The sequence below is a fragment of the Hypanus sabinus genome, chromosome 1, assembly GCF_030144855.1.
Source record: "Hypanus sabinus isolate sHypSab1 chromosome 1, sHypSab1.hap1, whole genome shotgun sequence".
In the NCBI taxonomy this organism is placed as follows: Eukaryota; Metazoa; Chordata; class Chondrichthyes; order Myliobatiformes; family Dasyatidae; genus Hypanus; species Hypanus sabinus.
In genome coordinates this window covers 131,576,243-131,592,529 of record NC_082706.1, presented here as the reverse complement: position 1 = coordinate 131,592,529, position 16,287 = coordinate 131,576,243, and the positions used below count along the sequence as shown (strand labels likewise).

The following is a 16,287-nucleotide window of genomic DNA, read 5'->3' as shown; positions in this document are numbered from 1 at the left end:
CCATTGGATAGGGTGACTGCACCCTATCCAGGGCATCTATTCTCATTCCCAGGCCGTAGGTTTAAGGTGACAGGGAGTAAATTTAATGGGAACCCAGAGGGTTCACTGTTTTACTGAGATGCTGGTCTGAATATGGAATGTGTTGCCAGAGAAAGTGAAAGTGATTGATTATCAGTATTTAAATGGTTTGGAAGGACTTAGAGGGAAATGGAACTAGTTTGGTTGCACATCTTGCTTGGCAGAGACCAGCTGGACCAAAGGGCCTGTTTTTATGCTCTGTGCCATAAAGTGTATGTTTGAAGGACTAGTCAAGAGTTACTGACCATTGAAGCACTGGATCCACTTCCTTCTCTCGTCTCTCTGTCCTCCCACGTCAAACATACTGTAAGAGAAGGACGGAACAGTCAAAAGTACATTATGGTGAAAGGCGCACGGTCTCAGGTAGAATATCTTAGTGCAACAACTACACAGTGTTCACCAGCACTGATGAGGGGATTTTACACAACTTGATAATGGAATTAATTTATGTTCTCTGTATCAGCTGAAGGATGCTCACTTCGCAATACTGCTGCTTTGCTGAAAAATGTAACTCAAAATCAGATCGTGGAGAATGGACTGACCAAGCCTCTCATGATGGACGACTGAATCAGTTTTCTATTTCCACTTTGATCTGACTTGGAGTTTGTTGCATCCCAAGACAAGCACTTTCACAGTCTTCCCACTGGTTCTCTGCATCCCTCTCCCTCCTGCCAAATTTTACTCCAAATCTGTCATTAACAAAGCTCAGATCCTAGCCAGTTATTTACTTGGAGATCACTGATTGTGTTTGCTCAAGATTGAAAACCAACAGCAGGACAGGATCCTGAGAGGAGGATAAAGAACATGAACAAATTCATAAAGCTGCCTTCATTACACACAATGAAGCTTTCCAGAAAACCACAGCTCCTGAATTCCCATTGGATTTAGTAAAATAGAGCACATTTGTACATCATTTTCCATGGTATTTAGGATATACAAACAAGTTATATCTCTGTACCCTGAATGCAGTTGATTTGTTCACAAGTTTGTACTGTCAGTGATCAGCATGGTAAATTCCTGATAGTCCCGGCATCCCTCAGTGCACAACCACTTTGATCTAACCACTCAAAGTGAGGTCATTCAACTGGTCTCTCTGCATCCGGTGGCACTGACCTGACCTCAGTGCCCAGAGTTACTGACTTTTACCCTTTCTCTATTTATTCTGCTCTCGGCTCAGTTTGAACTAAATGCAATCTATCGCAAGCAGAAAAAAAACAAATTGCTGGAGGAACTGGTGGGTCAGGCAGTTTCCAACAGGAAGTGGACAGCTAACATTTTGGATCAAGGCCCTTCATCTGGACTGGGATGATAATTTAATTTTGTACTGTCTGTTCCCTCCACAGCTGAGTTCCTCCAACAGCCTGCAATCCGGATTCCCACATCCGCAGTCTCCGGTGTCATAGTCTGTCAGAGCTGGGATTTCACCGTGGAGTTATGATCAGCGTGTTCACAGGTTTTAAATGTGTGATACAAGTGGGCGAAACATTCACATCACAGTGGCTGTTCACACAATGGGGAGTGCATACATCAATAAAGCAGTGTTTCCCAGCGCTGACCCTTGGGGAATACCATTATTCACCTTCTCCCACCCTTGTACTGCACAACATACAGGCAAGTGCATCAGGCGTGACTATATTTCAGAAGAGAGTTTACACAGCAATGGCAGTTCTTCCTTGAGGAAACTCTGGCAATCAACAGGTACTCTCAGCTGACAGATGGATGCATACTGACGAGAGAGACTGGTATCTTTTGGAGGAGGCTCTTTAGTCCAATCTTTTTGTACCAGTATGGGTGGAGCTCACGGGCCTTGTGTCAATGTGAACGAATTCTAAAGGAGTCGACAGACATGATTCCCTCATTAAATGTAGATATACAGAGTGACACTCTGTAGAGGCAGATCCTTCAGCCCATCACTTCCATTCTGACCAATAAGCACTCAATTATTCTAACTCTACATTTATCCCTGTTTTTATTCTCCCCACACTTCCCACAGATTCTAACACACACCTCCACATGAGAGGCAAATTTTGTGTAGCCAATTAACTGAATGACCCACACAACTTTGGTAACGTAGGAGAAAATTGGAGCTACCTGTTACCGTGCCTACACATCCTTTTCTCACTATTTATTTTTGTAACTTATAGTAATTATATGCCTTTGTTCTGCACTGCTGCCACAAGACGGCATGGTTAGCACAACGCTTTACAGAGCAGGCAATCCGGGTTCAAATCCTGTTGCAGCCTGTAAGGAGTTTGTACGTTCTCCCCGTGAAGGCATGGGTTTCCTCCGGTTTCCTCCCATGGTCCAAAGACGTACTGGCTGGTAGGTCAGTTGGTTATTGTAAATTGTCCCATGATTAGGCTAGGACTAGATCAATGGGTTACTATACAGCATGGCTCAAAGGGCTGGAAGGGCCTAATCAATGCTCTATCTCAATAAAAAAAACCACAACAAATTGCACATCATACAAGTCAGTAATAATACATCTAATTCTGGTTCAACTTTACAGATGAGCTTTCTATAATATATTCCTGTGCTAATCAATTGGCTTGAGTGTTTACAGACATTTTCAATTTCTTGCTTCAGCAGTTTCAGGTATCCGTCTGCTTAAAGCAGGCTTCATTTATACTAGTGCCCAAGAAGAAAGAGGCTGTTGTCCAATTGCACTTACGCTCACTATGAAGAAGTGTTTGGAGAGGCTGATCATGAAGCCTATCAACTCATGCCTAAGCAGGGACCTGGATTCACTCCAATTTGCCTACTGTTGCAACAGGTCAACAAAAATTGCCATTTCATTGGCTCTTCACTGAGCTTCGGAACACCTGGACAACGAAGATGCATATGTCAGGATGCCCTTCATTAACTATAATTCATACTACCTTCTCTTCAAAGCTCATCACTATTTCTTAAAAACGTGGGCCTCGATACCTCCCTGTGCAATTGGATCCTCAATTTCCTTACTGGCAGACTGCAGTTAATACAGATTACCAACAACACCTTCTTCACAATCACTATCAGCACAGGTGCATCACCGGGCTGTGTGCTTAGCCCCATGCTCTACTCACTTTATACGTATGACAGTGTGGCTAAATAAAGCTCCAATGCCTTAAGTTTACTGATGATACCACTGTTGTTGGCTGCATCAAAGGTGGTGATGAATTGATATGTATGAGGGAGATTGAAGATCTGGTTGAATGGTGCCACAACAACAATCTCTTACTCAGCACCAGCAAAATAAAAGAGTTGATTATTGACGACAGGAGGAAGAAGCTGGAGGTCCGTGGCCCATTCCTCATTAGGAGATCAGAGGTGCAGAGAGTCAGTAGCTTTGAATACCTTCACAGTAACATATCAGAGTATCTGTTTTGGGGTCAGCACGTAAATGCCATCACAAAGAAAGCATGACTTTCTTAGAAACTTGTGTAGATTTGGCATGCCACTAAAAACTTTGACAAATTTCTATAGATACACAGTGGAGAAGATTGTAACTGCAATCACAGCCTGCAACAAAAAACTGCAGGAAATGGTGGATATAGCCCAGTCCATCACAGGTAATGCCCTCCCCATCACTGAATACACTTACATGGAGCATTGTTACAAGAAAGCAGCATCCATCATGAAAGGCCTCACCATCCTGGCCATGCTCTCTTCTCACTACTACCATTGGGCAAAAGGTACAGAATCCCTAAGCCCCACTCCACCAGGTTCAGGAACAGTTATAACCCTATAATTGTCAAGCTCCTGACGTTCTCAAAAGATGAATTTCTCGTCAATGTGGAGGCTACAGCTGGGGGGATGATTAGACATAACACTTTGAGGAATAAAGTTAGGAGACACATTTTTACCTCAGAATAACAGAATCCTGCTAACAGATATAGCAAAAGGCAAGTAATTGGCTTCACTGAATGGCCTATCAGGTTCATGGGGGTAAGTGACCTATTCTTGTTCTCATGAGCCCCCCATTGACAAGCTTAATCTCCCACATTGCATGCATTACATTCTTGATGAAGGAAGAACTATTAGGAAATTCAGAATGATTTTACAAGGGTTGGAATTATAGGTGTGATCTTGGAAACATACTCACTGAAAATTTACTTTGTCAACTTGAAATTTTGTTTCAAAAATCCCTGATGTCAAAACTCTGCATCGGAGCAAATCCTGTTGGAGGAAAAAGGACATTCTCAAATAATTCTAACTCATTCGAGACTCTGCCACTAGACCTGTACAACAGATGCTTAGTTGATAAGGGTAAGACAAACTTATTTTTAAAATTTATTTATTTATTTATTTATTTATTTTTAAGCACGAAGTTTTATCTGAACAGATTTTGTGAAGAGACTTTAAGTAATTTTATTTTCAAAATGTCAAGAAATTATAACAGCCCAAATGTTGCTGTATATGTTGGAAACAAAGTACCATACAGGCCATAACTGGGTTGTGAATGACTCGAATACCCATACATATGAGCAAACACCCAAATTATTATTAAATTCAAAAGTCGTAAGTATGGAAAATAGCAGAACTACTTCCTCTCTCTTTCAGAACTCAGTAATTGATCTGTATCATTTCTATGCAACTTTGATGCTACTCATCACAACACTGAAGACGTGGTTACCATAACAAGTGAATTTTGTGCAGTTTCTGACTTAAGGACAAAATCAACTTCTGGATGTGTGTAAAAACAGAACCCATTTGTTACCTGGGGACAGCCTATAAATACTCAGCATCAGACAGCATCAATAGAAAGTTAACATTTGACACCTTTTGTTAGTATTGATCCATGGAGGACCAGGAGCTCTTTTGACATGACAAATATTACTTTCCCTTGAAATCAGTCTTGGTGTGTTCAAAACGTTGATCTAAAATATTTGGGGGTTCAGTTTTATAACCCTGGATCACAAAATGTGAGAAACCCAAGCCATTGATTCATCTGTTGTTTCAAACTGGAACAAATACTGTGAGTGGTATCCATGCACAGAAAGGAGAATTCTAACATGCTGCATTACTGCTTGGTATGGAAAGTGCACAGTGGCGGACAGGAAGCTCTACAATGGGTAGTCAAAACTGCCCAATGCACCACCGGAACCAGCCTAGCTGCCGTCAAGGACATATGTATAGAAAGGTGCCAGAAATGGGCCATAACATCATGAAGGATCCCACACAACCTGCTCATGGACTATTTGTCCCACTCCTAAAAGGATGAAGGCTATATAACATTCATGACTCAAGAACAGTTCTGTTCCCCATGCAGTAAGGCTGACTAACATCACCACCCACTAACTCCAGCACTACTTTGTTACTTTCCATCAGTGTACAGCCTAGCTTCATTTTATGGACATACAATCAATCTACAATTTTATATACTTTTTTTTATCATTAGTCTTCTTTATCCTTTGTGATGCACTGGATCCAGAGTAACAATTATTTTGCTCTCCTTACATTTGTGAATAGGAAATGACATTAAACAACTCTGAACCTTGAATCTCATAAGTCAGTCCCAGCTCTTGCAGAGGAGATGCACGATGGCTGAAGCAGATGTCAGCTACTCTTACACTGCATTGATGTGCCTTGTCTACTTGTATATTGTATCTTTTACGATGTGGGAATACTCATTTATACTGTAATCATTGTTTTTGTAATCTTATATAGTTAGTTGAAATATGTACGTTTGTAATCCCATTATCTATGTACCAATTTTATTTTGCTGTTATTAATAATGATAATAAAAAGATGGAAAAGACACTGCATTGATGGTCATAGTGCTGATTTTCAGGATAGGACCATTCACGAGGAAAAGGATGAACTTTGAATTTCCCAATCTAATTCATCATGGCCCTTGCACTTTATTTGTCTACACTTTCTCTGTAACAATAACACTATACTTGGAATTCTGTGTTCTTTTACTACCTACATATATAGAGGTGCTAGAATGTTTGTGAACCATTTAGAATTTTCTCTATTTCTGTATAACTGTGACCTAAAATGTGATCAGATCTCCACCGAAATCCTGAAACTAGATAAAGATCCCAGTTAAATAATGAACACAAAAAGCATTATACTTGTTCATTTATTTACTGAGAAAATGACCTACAAACTCTATTTCCAGAAAAGTTGGGATATTTCCCAAAATGCAATAAAAACAAAAATCTGTGATCTGTTAATTAACGTGAACCTTTATTTAACTGACAAAAGTACAAAAAGATTTTCAATAGTTTTACTGACCAACTTAATTGTATTTTGTAAATATACACAGATTTAGAATTTGATGGCTGCAACACACTCAACAAAAGTTGGGACAGAGTTAAAATAAGATTGGAAAAGTGCCCAGAATATTCAAGTAACACCGGTTTGGAAGACTCCACATTAAGCAGGCTAATTGGTAGCAGGTGAGGTATCATGACTGGGTATAAAAGTAGCGTCCATCAAAGGCTCAGTCTTTGCACGCAAGGATGGGTCGTGGCTCACCCCTTTGTGCCAAAATTCGTGAGAGAATTGTTAGTCAGTTCAAAAGGAACATTTCCCAACGCAAGATTGCAGAGAATTTAGGTCTTTCAACATCTACAGTACATAATCTTGTGAAAAGATTCAAAGAATTCAGAGACATCTCAGTGCGTAAAGGGCAAGGTCGGAAACCACTGTTGAATGCACGTGATCTTCGAGCCCTCATGCGGCACTGCCTAAGAAACCGTCATGCTACTGTGACAATTATAGCCACCTGGGCTCGGGAGTACTTTGGAAAACCATTGTTACTTAACACAGTCCATCGCTGCATCCAGAAATGCAACTTGGAACTGTATTATGCAAGGAGGAAGCCATACATAAACTCTATGCAGAAACGCCAGCGAGTTCTCTGAGCCCGAGCTCATCTCAGATGGACCGAAAGACTGTGGAACCGTGTGCTGTGGTCAGATGAGTCCACATTTCAGCTAGTTTTTGGAAAAAAATGGGCGTCGAGTTCTCCGTGCCAAAGATGAAAACGACCATCCTGATTGTTATCAGCGAAAGGTGCAAAAGCCAGCATCTGTGATGGTATGGGGGTGCATCAGTGCCCACGGCATGGGTGAGTTGCAAGTATGTGAAGGTACCATTGACTCTGAGGTGTATATTAGGATTTTAGAGAGACATATGTTGCGATCAAGGCGACGTCTCTTCCCGGGACGTCCATGCTTATTTCAGCAGGACAATGCCAGACCACGTTCTGCACGGGCTACAACAGCGTGGCTTTGTAGACACAGAGTGCGTGTGCTTGGCTGGCCTGCTGCCAGTCCAGATCTATCTCCTATTGAAAATGTATGGCACATCATGAAGAGGAGAATCAGACAACGGAGACCACGGGCTGTTGAGCAGCTGAAGTCTTATATCAAGCAAGAATGGACAAAATTTCCAGTTGCATATCTACTACAATTAGTATCCTCAGTTCCAAAACGATTAAACAGTGTTATTAAAAGGAAAGGTGATGTAACACAATGGTAAACATGCCTCTGTCCCAACTTTTGTTCAGTGTGTTGCAGCCATCAAATTCTGAATTTGTGTATATTTACAAAATACAATTAAGTTGGTCAATAAAACTATAGAAAATCTTTTCTTTGTACTTTTGTCAGTTAAATAAAGGTTCACATGAATTAACATATTACAGATTTTTGTTTTTATTGCATTTTGGAAAATATCCCAACTTTTCTGGAAATGGGGTTTGTAATATGACATGTATTAGTTGGAAAAAGTATGTGAACCTTTGCTTTCAGTAAACTGGTGTGAGCCTCTTGTACAGCAATAACTTCAACCAAACGTTTCTGGTAACCGTTGATCTGTCCTGCACATTGGCTTGGAGGAATTTTTGGCCATTTGTCCTTACAAAACTGCTTTAACTCTAGGACGTTGGTCGACAGCATTAAGGTCAGGATTTGGACTTGGTCATTCCAGAGCACAAATGTTCTTCTTTTTAAACAATTAATTTGTTGATTTACTCTTGTCTTTCAGATCACTGTTTTGTTGCATTATCTAACTTCTACTAAGCTTCAGGTGATGGACTTCTGCCAAAACATTTAACTTTTGTCTCATCTGTCCACAGAACACTGTTCCAGAAGCGTAGAGAACATGCAGGTGGTCTTTTGCAAACTTGAGACATGCAGGAATGTTTTTTTTGGAGAGCAGTGGCTTCCTCCCTGATGTCCTTCCCTGAACACCATTCTTATTCGGTGTTTTTCTTATAGTGGACACATTAACAAAGACTTTAGCAAGTTCTAGAGGTTTCTGCAGGTCTTTTGCTGTTATCCTTGGGTTCTTTTTCACCTCCTTCGGTATTGCATGTTGTACTCTTAGTGTGATCTTTGTCGGATGCCCACTCGTAAGGAGAATAGCAACAATACTAAGTTTCCTCCATTTGTAGTCAATTTCTTTTACTGTGAAGTGATGAACACTCAGGTCTTTAGAAATGCTTTTGTAGCCTTTTCCAGCTTTGTGCTTCTCTACAATTCCTCTTCTAAGGTCCTCTGAAAGTTGTTTTGATTGAGGGATGGTGCACATAAACAGATCTTTCTTGAGAACAGCAGGTTCTGTCAGTAACCTGACTGTGTGTCTTTTTTTTCTAGAATAGAGCATCTCTACAGCCTGCACCTCCAATCTCATCTCACTGATTGGAACACCTGAATCCAAATAGCTTTTGTAGAAGGCATTACCCCAGAGGTTCACAAACTTTTTCCAATAAAATACATGTAATATTGGATCAGTTTCTCAATAAATAAATGAACAAATAGAATGTTTTTTGTGTAATTTATTTAATTGGGTTATCTTTACAGTATCTAGTTTTTGGACATGTAAAAATTTGATCACATTTTAGCTCACATAAATGCAGAAATAGAAAAAATTCTACAGGATTCATAAACTTTCACGCACCACTGTAATTATGTATGGCATAATCTGTCTGGATGGCACAAAAATGCTTTTTACTGTAACTTGGTACAAGTGACAATAATAAAACAATAATTGTCAATAAGGGGTGGATCCAACTGGATGAGCCAAGATTAATTTTCATTTATGTTATTTATCTTATTAGTATTAATAATAAGGTGAAAAGTGACTTGGGAGTCCTCATGCAGGATTCCCTAACGGTTCATTTGCAGTTTGAGTCTGTGGTGAGGAAGGCAAATGTGATGTTAGTATTCATTTCAAGAGGATGAGAATATAAAAGCAAGGATGTAATGTTGAGGCTTTATAAAGCACTGAGTATTGTGAACAATTTTGGGGCCCTTATCTAAGAAAGGATGTGCTGACATTGGAGAGGATTCACAAAAATGATTCCGGGATTATTACATGAGGAGTGTTTGATGTTTCTGAGTCTGTACTCATCGGAATTCAGAAGAATGAGGGGAGACCTCATTGGAACCTACCAAGCGTTGAAAGGCCTTGATAGAGTGGATATGGAGAGGATGTTTCCTGTGGTGGTGGAGTCTAAGATCAGAGGACACACAGCCTCAGAATAGAGGGACGTCCATTTAAATGGAGATGCAGAGGAATTTCTTCAGCCAGAGAGTGGTCAATCTGTGGAATTCTTTGCCACAGGCGGTTGTGGGGGCCGAGTGATTGGGTATATTAAGGCTGAAGTTGTTAGATTCTTGATTAGTCAGGGCATGAAGGGTTACAGGGAGATGGCAGAAGACTGGGGTTGAGAGGAAAATGGATTAGCAATGATGAAATGGTGAAGCAGATCTGACAGGCCAAAGGCTTAATTCTGCTCCTATATCTTATTATCTTATATTAATTATATTATTAACAATATGTTAATTATGAATATATTTGGCAATGATCTTTGCTGCCCCCCAGCTACAGGAATAGTACCAGATGTTTGGAGGGAGCCAAATGTTATTCCTTTGTCAAGAAAGAGAGTATGAATAACCCTGGGAATTACAGATGAGTCTTACTTCAGTGGTGGGCAAATTATTGGAGAAGATTTTAGAGACAGGATCTACAAGTAATTATGAGTACAACCAGAAGTCATAGGTTGACGCGGAAGATGAAATGTTTTCAGGGGGAACATGAGGGGAAACTTCTTCACTCCGAGGGTCATGAGGGTGTGGAATGAGCTGCCAGTACAGGTGGTGCAAGCAAGCTTGATTTCAATTTGAAGAGAAGCTTGGATAGGTACATGGTTGATAGGGATATAAAAGGCCATTGTTCCAGTGCAGGTCGATGGGAGTAGGCGGTTTAAATGGTTCGGCATGGACTAGATGGGCTGAAGAGTCTGTTTCTGTGCTGTGCTTTTCTACGACTCTATTTGGAGAAGGATAGTCTGATTAGAGATGGTCAATATGGCTTTATGAGGGGCAGGTCATGCCTCACGAGCCTGATTGATTTTTTTGAGGATGTGAAAAAGCACATTTATGAAGGGAGAGCAGTGGATGTGGTGCACATAGATTATATCAAGGTTTTCCATGCTAGGCTCATTCAGAAAGGTAGGAGGCATGGGATTGAGGGACATTTGGCTGAGAGGATACAAAATTGGTTTGCTCATAGACAGTTGAGTGTGCTTATAGGTGGAGTGTATTCTGTCTGGAGGTCAGTGACCAGTGGTGTTCCACAGGGATCTGTTGCTCTTTGTGATTTTTATAAATGATTTAGATGGGGAAGTAAAAGGGTGGATTTGTAGGTTTGCAGATGATACATAGAATCATGTGTAGTGAGTTGTGGATAGTATGGAGGGCTGCTTTAGGTTGCAATGGAACATTAACAGGATGCAGAGCTCAGCTGAGAAGTGTGAAATGATTCATTTTGGATGGTCAAATTTGAGGGCAGAATACAGGGTTAGTGTCAGGGTCTTGGCAGTACAGAAGAACAGAGGGATCAGTATCCACATCCATAGATTTCTCAAAGTTGCCATGCAATTGGATAGGGTTGTTAAGACGCAAGGTGTGTTGGCCTTCATTATTTGGGGGAATTGAGTTCAAGAGCCGTGAAGTAAAGATGCAAATCTACAAAACCCAACAGAGACCACACTGGGAATATTTCTTTTCTGGTCACTTCATAATAGGAAGGACTTGGAAGCTTTAGAGAGGATGCAGAAGAAATTTACCAGGATTCTGTTTGGAGTAGGGAGCATGCCGTATGAGGAAAGGTTGAACATGTTAGGGCTTTTCTCTTTGGAGCGAAGTAGGATAAGAGGTGACTTTTTCAGAGGTGTACAAGACAATAAGAGGAATAGATACAGTGGCTAGCCAGAGATGTTTTCCCAGGGTGGAAATGGCTAATATTAGCTGGCATAATTTTAAGGTGATTGGAGGACAATATAGGGGGATGCCTGAGGTAGAACTTTTACTCAGGCAACGGTGGATGAATGAAACGCCGTGTCAGGAGTGGTGGTAGAGGCAGCTACATTACAGCCATTTAAGAAACACTTAGGTAGGCACATGAATGATAGAAGAATAGAGGTCTAAGTAAGAAGGGAGAGTCAGATTGATTTTAGTATAGGCTAAAAGGTCAACACAACATTGTGGGATGAAGGGCTGACACTGTGCTATAATGTTCTATATTAATAATAATAACCCAGTTAATAATAGGAAAGACATCTTTGTTAGCTCCCATCACTAACTCTGTTCCCCAATCACTATCTAACTGATCAGTGATATCTTACTGCAGTCTCTTGTTTTCACACCATAAATTCACAATAATTTTCTTATCTCCGTTCCTTATATTAAGACTCACACATACCAAAGACACATCAAAGAGAGGAACCCAGTGCCGAGCCTATAGATCCTACCTGTCAGTCATTATCCTTTACTACTGCTGCTGAACCACCTTCAGATCCTACCTACCTCTGCCCCACTATCACAATGGCCTTTACTGTGCTGATCAGTATGCCAGGTGAGGCCTTGTTAAGAATCCACACCAAACACTACCACAGCTGCTGCCTCAGGACTAGAGATCCTGGTTCAATCCTGACCCTGGAAGCCGTTGCATGGAATTTGCCTCAGTTTCCTCCGACATCTCAAAGAAGTGCAGGTCAGTATTTTTACTGGCCACCTCACTGTACATAATCCTCAGTGTGTATGTGAATGGAGGAATCTGGAAGAATTGTTGAGAGTGTATGAGAATAAAATAGAATTCATCTATAATTAACATAAATGTGTGGCTGTTTGTCTGGCAGAAGTCTATAAACTGGTTAGCCTTTTGGTCCCTCCTTATTACAGCATCAAGGAAGCTGAGTAGAATCTTGGTGAAGGTCAGTTTGAGATACTGAAGGCAAAGTTAAAGCAAGTTCTTCGGTTTTAGGGCAGAGATAAGGAATACATTATCTTCAATAATCTACAGTGATCTACTGTTAACTTCACAGGAAACAATGGGAAACCTTCACAGGAAGTATTTGTTAAGTTATGGGTGATTGGTCAGTGGTGGACAGTGCAGCCCAGATCTTTCCTGAAGGTATCCATTACCTATGCAGTATGAGTTGTTCAGTTCTCATCAATGTAAGTGCTGATAGAAAATCTCCTACTCTGGATGAAATGGCTGTGTTCTGGCATAGCCACCTGTAAGTACACATAGTGGGTGTACCAGATAGTATTTCTCGACATATAAATACTCTCCCTGCACACATCATACTAACCGTGTTAAAAACATAGCACACAAATTACTACCCAAGTCTGAGGAAAGATGATTGACCTGAAATATTCCAGCATTTGTAATTACCGTATCTTACCTGAAAACATACACAGCAGTGAAAAAGGCCCTTTAACCCATCTTGTCCATGTCAGTCTGGTTTTCTGTCTAGTCCCATCTATCTGCACCCAGACCATAGTCCTCCATACCCCCCTCATCTATATACCTGTCCAAAATTCTCTTAAATACTATAATTGAACTTTTATCTACCATTTCTGTTGGAGGCTCATTCCACACTCACACTACCCTCCGAGTGAAGAAAAGCCCCCTCAAATTCCTTTCACCTGAAATCTGTGATCTCTAGTTCTAGTCTCAGTAAGAAAACCCTCCATGTGTTCATCCTATCTAAAGTCCTGATAATCTTGTATATGGAACTCTTTACGAGTTCCCCCCACTTTAGGGAACAAAGCCCAAGCTTCTCAACCTTTCCCTATTTCGCAGGTCCTTAAGTCTCATCAACACACTACTTGAAACAACCAACCAAATATACGATAAAGGAAACACATTAACAATTTCCAATTTATGAGTGTTATACAGAAGCATTAATAATATAATTCAGGGTTGGTTCATGTACAGCTGGGGTGTAACTAACAACAGCCCTGTGAAGGACAGTGAAGTAGATGAAAAGGGTTGTTTATTCTGATGTTCTCAGATTAATAATATTTTATTTACCCAACTACAGTCCACAAAATCCTATAGAGAGATTATGGGCTATAAGTAACATTCCATCTCTTAGGCCACAGCCTGCAATGGTCTTACTCACCTGATCTGATGGGGAATAGTCATTCTGCTGTACTTGGTCAATTCGGTCTAAGAAGCTGGAAAAGAAAATCAAAACATCACAGTTAAACTCAGTTTTTCACCTACAACTGGAAAGGAAAACGAGGTTATCGTACCAAACAAAATAATTATTTTGAAGCAAGAGGAAGAGAAAGAGGTTACTTTAACAAATACGTCTGCACCATGAAACTGGAGGCCATCGATGCTTTACTACAAACTACAGTGGACAGTATGCATGGCCAACACACTGGCCTCTTGGCCATTTGGTGTGCGCTGGTCAGAATGATTCTCCTCCCACCCACATCGACCGAGTCATTACTAAATTTATCTTGTAGGCTGGATGGGATAATCTCATCACTTGACCAATGAGGAAGGAGCCTCTGAAGCTGGCTTAAAGAATTACAGAATACAACACGGAAACAGACCCTTACTCATAACTCGTCCACACTGACCAAGGTTCCCACTAAAGCTAGTGCCATTTGTCTGCGTTTAGCCCTTAACTCTAAACTTTTCCTACCCATGTACTTACACAATTATCTTTTAAATGACACTATGGCATCAGCTTCAACTACTTTCTACGGCAGTTAGTTTTACGTACGTACCACACTCTGAGTGAAGAAATTGCACCTCAGATCCCTTAAAACTTTCTCCTCTTACTTTAAACCTTCACCTTAGTGGTTATGGTTCCCTTTCCATGAGGAAAAAAAGGCTTTTATTTCTGTCCTTCATGATTTTATCCATCTCTATGAGGTCACTCCTCAGTCTCCAGTGTTCAAGGAATAAAGTGCTGATCTGCCCTACCTCTCCCTAGAATTCAGGCCTCTGAGTCCAGACAACGTTACTGTGGAATTCCTGATATTTATATGCTGCCATTCAAGATAGTGTGATTTCTGATGAAGGTGTTTCAGTCTCGTCTGACCACCAAAAGGCCTTGCTTTCACCCCTCACATTTGGTTCAGATTTCCAGTATTACCCACTCACTCCAAAGCCCCAGTCAGTCTCTCATAGGCTGCTTCAGTTTACATATAATATACAAAGGCATTAACCTTCTCTCTCCCCGAAGAGTTCCATGTAGTGCCAATACTGAGCAAACAGGCTGATTTTAAAGAAGACACGAGAGACAGCAGATGCAGAAATACAGAGCAACAAACAGTGTGCTGGAGGAGCTCAGTGAACTGGGCAGCATCTGTGGGAGGATGGGATCTGTCAGTGGGTCATTAGGACTCAGAGTGCAGAGGTGAGACGGCCAGTACAAAGAGAAGAAAAATGGTGAGAGTTGGGTCTCACCACTCCTTCTTCTTTTTTTACTGGCCACCTTACCTCTCCTCTGTCAGTCCTGATGCAGGGTTTCAACCCATAATGTCGAACACTCCTTTCTCTCCCACAGATGCTGCTTGACCTGCTGAGTACTTTTTGCACATACTTCGTTACATTGATTTTAAATACAGAGATATGTTCTATAGATTCCGCAGATGTACTGTGGCAGCATCCAGACTGGTTGTAACGCAGGCTGGTATGAAGGCTCCTGTTCTAGGATTGCAAGAGGCTACAGGGGGTTGTAGACTTAGCCAGCTCCATCACGGGCACATCTCTCCCGACTATTGAGGACACCTTCTAAGGTGATGCCTCAGACAGGTGGTATCCATCATTAAAGACCCCCACTATTTGGGACATACTGTTTTCTCGTCGCTGAGGTAGAGGAGCCTGAAAACCCACAATCGCCGACTCAGAAATAGTTTCTTCTTCTCTGCCATTATATTTCTGAACAGTCCGTGAACCCATGAAGACTCACAAACAACAGAAAATCTGCAGATGCTGGAACCCATGAAGACTACCTCATTATTTCTTTAATTTCTGAACTATTTATTTATAGTATTTTTATGTCTTTGCACTGTACTGCTTCCACAAAACAACAGTTTGTTATCACTGACTGATATGAAATTTATTTTGTAGCAACAGTGCAGAGGAAAGACATAAAATTACCATAAATCGGAAGATAAATGAAGAGACAATAAATAAACAAATTTCATGTCGTACATTAGTGATAATAAATCTGATTCTACTATGTGACTGATACACTGACAAAACACGGCAACAGTTCATGGACATAGTAGCTGGCAGTGATGCTTGCTCTTGTTTATTGAGATAGCCACTTGTCTGTCCTAAAATTTACACTTGCCCCACACTCATTCACAACCCAACGTTGGGATTTATTTTTACTGATATCGACAGCGAGCCACCTCAGCTGCCAGTAATGCGAGCTCACGTTTCACAGAGTACAGAGCACAGCTGACCCACTGACACTGCGCCATTTCAATGACGGACTGTGAAGGGAGAAACACTTCATATACAGTATGTATATATATATGTAAAAGCCGTATTAATTTGATGCTGGCAGATAGAGGGGTAAGGGTAGCAACGTGAAAGTGTTGGACGCAGTTTTCCTTTGACAGGTTCTCAAATTAAAGCCTGGGTTCAGAGCTGTGGTCGGTGGTGCGACCAAGAGTGGGGCAGAGCAATGGCAAGAACTGATCAGATCGACTCCACTCTTGAGTGGGATGGGTGGCACAGTGGATGGTAGAATCATTGCCTCTCAGCTCTAGTGATCTGTGTTCAGTGCTGACCATCAGTGCTCTCTGTGTGGAGTCCCCTGTGACCTCTGGGGGCTCCACTTTCCTCCCACATCTCCAAGACAGGCAGACTGGTAGGTTCATTGGCCCTGATATGTTGACAGGAGAATTTGGGTGGGGGTGGGGAACACAGATGACATGAACGCGGGGGGAA

At 41.2% G+C, this 16,287-nt stretch overlaps 1 protein-coding gene across 3 annotated transcripts in view; it reads right to left on the bottom strand.

The window, feature by feature from the left end:
• Positions 1-16,287, bottom strand: part of LOC132397604 (guanine nucleotide-binding protein G(s) subunit alpha-like) — a 362,218-nt gene that overhangs the window by 15,684 nt on the left and 330,247 nt on the right. For all 3 annotated transcript variants that reach the window (XM_059976393.1, XM_059976396.1, XM_059976402.1), the window contains exons 6-8: positions 13,487-13,541; positions 4,163-4,236; positions 324-382 (exon numbers count right to left, since the gene is read on the bottom strand). In XM_059976393.1, the coding sequence (XP_059832376.1) occupies positions 324-382; positions 4,163-4,236; positions 13,487-13,541 (188 nt within the window). The remainder of the gene's footprint in view (positions 1-323; positions 383-4,162; positions 4,237-13,486; positions 13,542-16,287) is intronic.